General features: G+C 44.9%; 1 protein-coding gene across 1 annotated transcript; it reads right to left on the reverse strand.

Annotated features, from left to right (window-relative positions):
* Positions 1–1,954: 1,954 nt before the first annotated feature.
* On the reverse strand, positions 1,955–7,130 carry BAMBI (BMP and activin membrane bound inhibitor). Its single transcript, XM_079769088.1, has 3 exons — positions 6,695–7,130; positions 3,176–3,463; positions 1,955–2,744 (listed from the first exon to the last, which is right to left on the reverse strand). The coding sequence occupies exons 1-3, from the start codon at positions 6,768–6,770 to the stop codon at positions 2,326–2,328; spliced, it is 783 nt and encodes a 260-aa protein (XP_079625214.1). The 5' UTR covers positions 6,771–7,130; the 3' UTR covers positions 1,955–2,325.
* Positions 7,131–9,421: the final 2,291 nt, after the last annotated feature.

A 9,421-nucleotide genomic window follows, 5' to 3' on the forward strand; every position in this document is an offset into this window, starting at 1 on the left:
TAAGTTATGCCTAGATCTGACTTTAAGACATGTGCAAATACTAAATGAATGACAGGACTTAAAAGAAGAGGATTGTTATTAGCAAAAGAGACAGAGCCAGTCTATTAAATGGCTGGAACATGAGCACCAGAACACCCAGTCTGACAGAGCATGGGCACAGTGCCACCACCCCAGCGAAAAGGTAGATGCCAACAGTCTCATGAATGTACAGTATAAAGAACAAGACCCAGATGAAGAAACATAGAACCAAGTGAAGACACTGCATTTACCTTCCATTCAAGTTGTGTGATTTTAGCTTTAGCCTGGACCCAGACCTTTCCTGGAATACGGAGTTTATGGATTTCCAAGTGTTTCTAAGCACATGAATTTAAATCCTTCATTGCTATATTCCCTAATGAGTTGATGAGTTCTTTGTTACCTGGTACTTGGAAGAAATTGAATGAATGGAGAATAGCAGGGCAAGCAGAAGGAAATAACTCTACAGAAGTGAAATAAAGGCTGGCTAATTAAAGAATCACTGAACTTGTATGGTGTTGTACATGAAATGAGAAGGCTTAAGGAGCAAGTCTTTTAATCTAAGTGGAAAAACTATACTTTGACATAGAGTTAGAAAGCAAAGGTGAGGACTTGAAATTTTATCAATGGCAATTTTGATCAATAGTTAGGTTAAACAATTCTTTGGCTCCCTCAGAAATTGACACACATAAAACTTAACACATAAATTGTTAAGGCATGAATGCACAAACTGTCAATCTCAAAAAGCACAAAACAAATCTGTCATTTATTAAGATGCATATTTATTCCATAGCCTAAATTATTTGGGCTGTGGTCTATTAACTATTAAATAATCTAAGTACTCATCTTTAGATTAGTCCTTTCAATTCAGATTCTTCCATGAGCTTGGCTACTGCATATCTGTCTTTGGGGACCCAAATTATACTCATCATAAAATATTCCAGATGATATTTTTAAAAAACTCTATAATATTCATAAAAGAAAACCCCATACTCAAATATGTAGGCAATAGGTTAATTAAGCAAAAGTTTCCAATATACAAAAGAATTGAGGGAAAACCCTACATGGCAAATTATTCTCATTTAAGATTAAAAAGATCCATTTGGGGAGAAAGGTACACAAATGTGACAGGAGTTTCAACTCAGGCTACGCAGTGTTGCCAGACAGAAAGTCCTACAGGAGCGGAAACACTGGGGTATTAAGTTAGTGGCTACAGTTTGGTTATGTTAATAAAAGGATCGTTTGGGGAAGAAAAACTAGAAGCACTGTGTGTTATTTAAATCTCAATTGATAATATAGTGTTCACTATGGAAAACCTTTCTAAAATTTCAGAAGTCAAAAATAAGATAAAATATTAGTATAACACTGTGTTTAAAGACATTTTGAAAACTGGGAGCATGGTACAATAAAGTCTGGCTAACTTGGAGTCCAAAATATTTAATTCGGTTTGAGACAGAGTAAACAGTAGAAGTAGGCAGTGACTAACTTTACCAAAATAAGTTAACTTTAGTTGTTTTTTTTTCCTGGTTGGAGGTAGACGTATTTAAAAGTATTAAAGAGCAAGTGGATCAAGTTGATAGGTAATAGTAGGCTTGCTAAGGCAACTTCACTAACAGATCAATCATATCTGACCTGATATAAATATGCTTAAGATTTCTCTTAGATAAAAGTTAAAAAACAGAATGATCCAAACAAAAAATGTGGGTAAGACACTTAAAATAAATGCTGGGCAGTCCATTTAGATATTCTACATGCTGTAGGAGAATTACACATATGCATGTAAGAATAAACAAGATTTTGGTCTCGTTTTTGAAACAAAAGAAAGGAAGGAAGACCAAGCCAAATCCTACTCTGAGCAACAGATCTTCATTTATATAGTTAACATGTAGTGTCTTACACTTCCCACTTAGTTTTTAATTTATGACAAGACACTGCTCAATTTCAGACAAAAATATAGATATATATTTTTAAATCTTTACAATAAATCAAGATGTAGGAGCTTACATAGAACACATTTTAGTTTATTTAGGTACTCATTCCAGCTCCCTCAGATGCAAATCACCTTGGTAACAGTGTGTACATAGTCTTCTCTTTGCTTTCTATAATTTCAAAGCAAAAAATTCATTTGACTGTATGTAAGTCTGTGCAAATAATCCTTCAGAAGAAACATCCAAGATTCTGTTTGCAGAGGTCATTTTGTCTCTCAAAGTTGATTACGTTGAGTTTGTTTTTCTTCAGATAAAGTGCTCCTGTCCAGCGGAACTCAAAGGCCTTCAAGCGTCCAAGAAGCTCAGTTCAGATAAGACACGGTCATACGAATTCCAGCTTCCCGTGCCCACTATACATGCCCCAGTGCACGAGGGAGAGGATCTTGTCGTTGCTGAGGTCTGCTTGTCTCATTTTGTCACAGGTCAGACAGCAGTTCTCATGCCCACTCACCGGCACCATGCATTCCAAGTCCAACTTTGCAACCTGCCCCTTTTTAGAATGGTGTCCATGAAAGCTGTAGTGCAAACGGGAGAGCATCTGCTGCCGCTGATCCCGCAGTCTCTTGTTCTCACTTCGCAGCATCCTCAAGGCCAACATAATAAGCAACACTAAAATCAGCCCTCCAGCAATAGGAACAGCAATCACTGCTGCCCGGAACCACAACTCTTTGGAAGACGTCAGCTCCTGCACTTTGGTGATGAGGTTTCTGCTACCGTCGTGCTGATACCGGTTTCCTTGTCCTAAAGGAGCACAAGCAAAACCATGTTAACCCCTCCTGTACCTATTCACGCTCATCTATCCATTTTAAACCAGGCACCCCAATAAATAGCCTACAATTAAGTCAACAATATTTAGGAAATACATGTTGCAAAAACAATGCGAAAGATTACAAAAACATCTGTTTACAGACTCTCATTAGAGTATTAGTGGTCTTTTAATGTCTTCCAACTTGAAAAAAACAGGCAAAACCTATTATGTAGACAGACATCTAATGCTCAAGCAGACATAAAAGCTACTCAATAGAGATGCATCTCTGCATTCAGCCATTCTTCTCCCTCTGCTGTCTCTAATTAGATTAACAACAAAATCAATAGCAGACATACAAAGTCTTGGCTGTCACAAAACTGCAGAGATCAGGCAAGCATTCTGGTTAGAAAGCGCTGCTACCTACCTGAGGCCTCTCCTCTGGGAGAAGAGAGAACGTCATGCAGCCCTCTGTAATTGCACATATCTTCATGACAGCATTCCAATGTGGGTATGGCGGTGCCAGAGTGGTTTTGTGCCTGTTTGGCTTGGCAGATGTCTGCTGTGCTTGCGAGAGAGTCCAGGCAGCCATGGGTGAGTGGGGAATTTGTGTTCTGAGGATCAAGAAGCCTAGAGAAGCAGGCACTCAGCTCAGATTTACACATATAGCCAGTCGCCACACAGTGGGCAGCATCACAGTAGCATCTGATTTCACCTGAAAACAATGAGAAACTGCATCAAACTTCTTCAGAGACCAGATAATGCGTCTGCTTAAGTGAATGCTAAATCCCAAGCTCAAAGGCACTTTTAGAATATTTAGCTGAGTGCTTACAACAACAGTAGACCATGCAGACTGGGAAAGCCCTTAGTGTAAGCCTGTGCTTTAATTTCAACCCAGTTAAATACGATTTTAGAAATGTATTAACCCCAGTAGCAGAGAATCAAAGTTCAATTTAGGTTTCTGTTAAGTTAGTAATTAAAAATAATACTCTTGTTTGTGAGGGAGAATCATAATCACAATAATTTCTCCTACAATAAGGTAAAATTACATCATTTACTCAATTAATCCTACATGACCATACAAAATGAAAATGCTAGGCTTTTTTATTTTGTCAGTATAAATATTTGATCGGAACTACTGAATTGTTTACTACCTCGAAGGGCTGTGCCAAGATTTAAGAGCTTTAGCTAACACTTTATAAAGTTATTAACTAGAAACACAACAATCTAGAAACTGCTCCAGTCAGGAGGTTTTAAAACTATGAAACTGGGCAGCTATTTGCAACCTCTCTAGAAAAGGCAAACTTTGCCTATAAAGATCTTTTCATGCAGAGGAGCTTTTAGTATATTGTAAAACAGGAACTAGGCAGTTTACAATTAGTGGTTTGCTTGCCAAAGTCAATTTCTTTCAGCCCAAATGGAAAGTCATAAATCTGGGGGTGGAGGGGAGAATGTAAAAACTGCAAGGCTAACTTCTCCTCCCCGTAACTCCCCAGTTTTACATGTAATTCAACATGGGATCTAAAAGGGGAAACACTGAATCTGAAAATCCTCTGCTGGTTCAATGAAAAATCCTTAAGGAAACCTCAAATTTTTCTACAGGAAGTGATTAAAGTTTCCTTTATAAAACTTACTTTGTGAGTCACTGTTAACCTTTTGCTTCAATGTAAGATCTGAGGCTTTTAACATCAATTTCTAGTTGAAATAATCTGGGTCTCAGAGTTATCACTAGTATGATTTCCAACCCAGTGGACTCCAGTCATTGTCACATGCCACAGCTAAAGCTACTGTAAATTAAACTAACGCACCCGCCTCTCTCCAGCTTCCCAATCTGAAGTTCTGACTAGTTACTGAAACCGCCACTCTGAAACTAAACCCCTCTTCCTACCCTCACCTTTACTCCTCTCTGTGAATGCCTGAGTAAGGTGTCTCATTTAATTATCTGTCCAAATTCCAGGCCACCGTATGGCATGCTCAGTTTTCACCAGAGGCTGCTAATGCTTCAGTTCTGAAAAGACTAGCCAACTATATGTAGATCTTCGGCAAGCTGAGTTTAACGGTCCAAAGCTGGAGGTCTTGCTGCTATTCTAAATTTCTGTATCGACACTCCCTGTCCTGGGTCTGGGCCCAAGACCCTTCTCCAGGAAGACCTTCAAGACAGGAGCTTGCTTTGCAGAGGTTTTCTCCTCTTTCCAGCTTGATTTTTTGCGTAAAGCTCACTGGTATTATGTGATTGATGATAACTACATGTCCCTAGTCTGACAAACCCCATATAGAGATTTAAGGTTGAAATAAAACAGATTAAAAGTCTGTTTTGATCCTATTCACCTCAGACCTCATGCAGGAAGAAAAAAAAAAGCTGAATGCAAGTGAAATGCTGCTTAAATGTTTATGAGAGCCTATTTAACATACTCTATTTTCAATGACCTAAAACAGTCTAATAAAATTTTGACAGGTAACTAGAAAAGTTCTAACGACTTTTTTAAGAAATTGGAGCCACATTTGAGCAAGTTGCATTAACTTTTGTATTACTGTATTGAAACTATATTTCTGTTGTTTCATAAAGTTTCTTCCTGTGGCATACAAAAGGCCAGAAAGGCGACTGGTCTTTTGAAACAGTGAACAATGCTCTTCTGTTCCCCCCACCCCCCTCTCTTTTTACTGTATGTAGTGATTAAACAAAAATGTCTGCTTTAGTCAAGATGGCTACAGGAGAGACTGCTGGCTTCTCTTAAAGCTTTTGAAGTCAGCAGCAGTCAGAAATCTCTGATCCCCTAATTATATCATTATCAGGCACATAGTTTCGGTATCTGTGACTTCATGTCAGCCTCAGTCCCTCCCTGCTCTGCCCGCCTTTGATAGGACCAGGAGGCTCCCCTCTCGGGCGGAGAGGGCTGTTATTTAGGGTTAATTACACCCTTCCTTCCAAAATAAATAAATACTGTAGCACATCATCCTTGCTGGGCTGGCTTATCCTTTAACCTCATGCCTGCTACATGGCAATTAGAGAAAAGTGGGGGGTGCAAAGCTAAACAACACTTCCTATTTAAAAAAAAAAAATGTATGTGTAGTTCATGGCAGGGTAGGTGGTGGGGAAACCTTGAGATCTAGATGGAGTTTGGGTTATTTCAAACTAAAAGGTGAAAGTCTGCAGGGGAGAAAAAGAAACTAAGCGCTGTTTTGGTTTTTGCTTTTTAGTAGTATTTGCGAAATACGGAGTGAGTGGGAACTGGGACCACAGACAGAGCCTTCTCCTCCCGGCCACTCAGAAGAACACAGCATAGACTCCTGCACGCTGCACACACAGCCGCACACCTACACTCCGGGAGGGAGGGAGGGAGGCACACACTCGCTGGTTCACAGGGACACTCACTGGGAGACCCAAGAAACACTCGGGAGCAGAGGCACATTCAAATACAAAGGCAGGCTCAAAGAGAGAGACAAATGCAAATACAGACACACAACAGACACACTCAAATACAAAGGTATATTCAAATACAGAAACAGACTCAAAGAGAGTGACACACTCACTAGGAGACGCACGCCCAGGCACATCGCAGCTGAGGATGGGGGTCTGCGGTCCCTCCAGGGCTTCCCCGCCCCGGGGTAGGCAGGGAGGCGGCGTCCGAGCCCACACCACCGCCCCGCTCCCCGGCCGCGCACCTTCTTAAGTTCACCCCAGACAGACTTACACCAACACTGTGACAACCACTTGCCCCGAGGGTCCGGCCGCCCCTCCACGAGCCGGGCCCGAGACGCCCACCCGATTCGGCCGCGAAGTCACCACCGCGACTTCTAAGAACAAGCAACTTGTCGTGACCTGCGGGCTCTGGCGCGGGAGGAAGCCTCGCCCGCCGCTAACAAAGCCCAGGCGACCGGCTTCCAAGGCTCGCAGGGCGGCCGCCCGGGACCCCGCGCGCGCCCCTGCCCGCCGGCGGACACCCACCTTTGGTGAGCAGCACGGCCATGGCGCAGAGTTCGAGCTGCAGCCAGATGAAGATGTAGCTGGAATGGCGATCCATTGACGCCCCCACGGCCGCGGAGCCACCGCCGGTCCCGGAGCCGCGGGCCACTGCAGCCTACGACTCCCGGAGCGCGCAGTGCATGGGGGCAGCGCAGGGAGGCGGGCGCCGCGCGTCAGCGACGGGGCGAGGGGACAGGCAGCGTCCGGAGCATGGAAAGCGGCTGGAGGGTGTGCCGAGGGGACGAGCGGGCCGGCCGACCCTACGGACACCGGTTCCTTGGCTCCGCTCGGGCCGCACTCAGGGTGGAGCTCTCGGATGCACTCCCTCCCGGCCGGCCGCTTCGCGGAGGGAGGCGAGCGCGCACAGACACCGCCGGCGGCTGGCTCCCGCTGCGCCCGCCTCCTGCAGCCCCGCTGCGCGCCGTAAATACCGCTCCGCTCCGGGAGCCGGCCCGGCGCCGCCCCGCCCCCGGGCCCGCACCAACGCTGTCCGATTGGCTGTCAGGCTCAAGTCAATCATCCCACACCCAGGGGGCGGGCCCAGACGCGGGCGGGGCGAGACCTGCCCGCGGCTCCTAGCAGCGCTGGCGTCGGGCCGGGGCCGGCCTCCCCGCCCCCGCACGGCTGTATCCCGCGCTCCCTCTAGCGGAGGCGCGCGAGTCCCGGACCTTCGGGAGGCGCGCGGGGCCGCTGGGTCTCTCTCTCTAGACCCTCCCAACTCAGCCGTGAGCCAGCGCCCCCAGCCCGTGCCTGCTTTTTTGTTCCCCCCGAAACACGCGAGGGGCCCGCGTGGCCGCCTCCCAAAGCCCCCCCCTCCCCCGCCACTCTGCGCTCTCTGGAAGCCCCAGGGACAAGTGGCGGTCCCCGGCGTGCGCTTCTGCCGCGAGCCGCCGGCTGGCGGGTGGCGATGGAGGGGGGTACAGGAGGGAGCCTGGAAGGAGGGTGGCCCGGCTCGGGTTTGCTTTCAGCTCCCCTCCCCCCACACACACTTTCCCCCCAGTGCATCCTCTAAGAGCCGCCTGCCCTGTGATCAATAAAGCCCAGACAGACAGACTGTGGATCAGTAGGAGACGCTAAGTTCTCCGGGGTAGACAGGGGACGAGTAGAGACACTTAACGAAAATTAGCAAATCCAAAAAGCACCCGGCGCCAGCGAGACGACACAGGCCTAGGCTGACACGCAATTAACCACCCCCCCTAACAAACGCAGGCAAACACTCGCTGACCTTGATCAATATCAGCCCCTCAGTGGTCTCCTTTCTGAATTGCTAATTCATTTATTAGGACTTTCGGGGCTGCCTGCCCCAGTGTACCCAAAAGCGGTCCTAAAGGTTTTGCTGTTGTTTTTTAATTTTTTTTGGAGGGAAGACTCAGCTTAAAAGTGTTATCTCAGGAAACTTTTTTACCCCCTATTCTCAAAACCTGAGATTAACAAAAGTCAACCATTTGCAAAATTTCCTTTTAGGATTAACCAAAGTTGCCCTATCTGATAAAATGTCAAGGGGAGAGGAGATGGGCAGAAGAGAGCATTTAATGTTAAGGTGGGAGATGTAGAGTCAACTCTTCAGGACTAGAGTGCAAAATTGGGCTTTAAGACTAAGAAAAATATGAATGTCTCAAGGCGAACCTTGTAAATTAAACTTGTTGAAAGTCCACAGAACTGCAGTTTGTAGTTAATGAAATTGCCTTTGAAAAGTAATGTTTATATGCAGATAAAATAAGATAATTTCATAAACAGATGCTCTGACCCTTCCTTCACTAGATCAACATTGCCTCCAAAAGGATGGGAAAGTAAGTCCAGTAGAAGTTTTAATAGGAAATTAAACCGGATAGGACACCAGGTAAACTGCAGGCATATCTCAAGTGGTGGGCAGACTGTCATTTCTTGAAGAGGAGTGAGATAAGAACTTCCTGACACCTAATTCTTTGTTAACACTTCTAAGGGGTTCATACAGACAACATTTTCCATGCAATGACACACTTTTAACTTCAGGTAGTCAAATCATTAACTAAAAGGAAACTGAGAGTATCTATATATTCATTCAGCTATTTTGGAGCGCCCACTATAGGCCAGGCTCACTGTGTCTGGGGTTATAAAGATGCCAAAACCTAAATAGGAAATCACAAGCAATGGAGCTTGACGATGGTAGAGATTTACCTGCACAATGTTATGAGCATAAAGAAAGAAAATAACTAGCTCAGGAAGATAAAGATATTGGGAAGGCCTGCTGGAAGCAGTAACATTGGGCATGCCTCCTAAAGAATAAAGAGATTTGGAAGGGGACCATTGCAGGACAGAGGACCACCAGAATTTAGGCATGAAATTCATTGATTTCGTTAGGAGTTATGGGTACTGAGAATGAATAGATGGAGCTATAAGCAATTCCTTGTTACTGGAGCATAACATGTGAAGCAAGGAGTGGGCAAAGATGCCCCAGAAAATAACTATAATTACCTGTGATGCAGAAAAATGCTTATTTAATGGAAAGGGTCTAGGGACATGTGTTGATGAAAGTTGTATTGTAGTAAACATTTCTGAGTACCTTCCCAACCCCTTTCTCTAGAGCAGAATTAAGGGACTGCCCTCTGGCTATACCTAGTCACATGGCCCCAGTTGGGCCAATTAGGTTCTCTCTTCCTCATCTTTGGACAGAGATTCTGGGCAATCTCTAGAGGTCACTTCATGGGACACACAGAAATTCAGAGTTTA

Source organism: Cnephaeus nilssonii (genome assembly GCF_951640355.1).
Source record: "Cnephaeus nilssonii genome assembly, chromosome: 4".
NCBI classification, from domain to species: Eukaryota; Metazoa; Chordata; class Mammalia; order Chiroptera; family Vespertilionidae; genus Cnephaeus; species Cnephaeus nilssonii.

Excerpts from the sequence above, each read along its gene's own strand:
- BAMBI (XM_079769088.1), bottom strand. The coding sequence starts at position 6,770 with ATGGATCGCCATTCCAGCTACATCTTCATCTGGCTGCAGCTCGAACTC. Across the intron at positions 3,464-6,694 it reads GGCCGTGCTGCTCACCAAAG|GTGAAATCAGATGCTACTGT; the intron begins GTGGGTGTCCGC and ends CATTGTTTTCAG. Across the intron at positions 2,745-3,175 it reads TCCCAGAGGAGAGGCCTCAG|GACAAGGAAACCGGTATCAG; the intron begins GTAGGTAGCAGC and ends GTGCTCCTTTAG.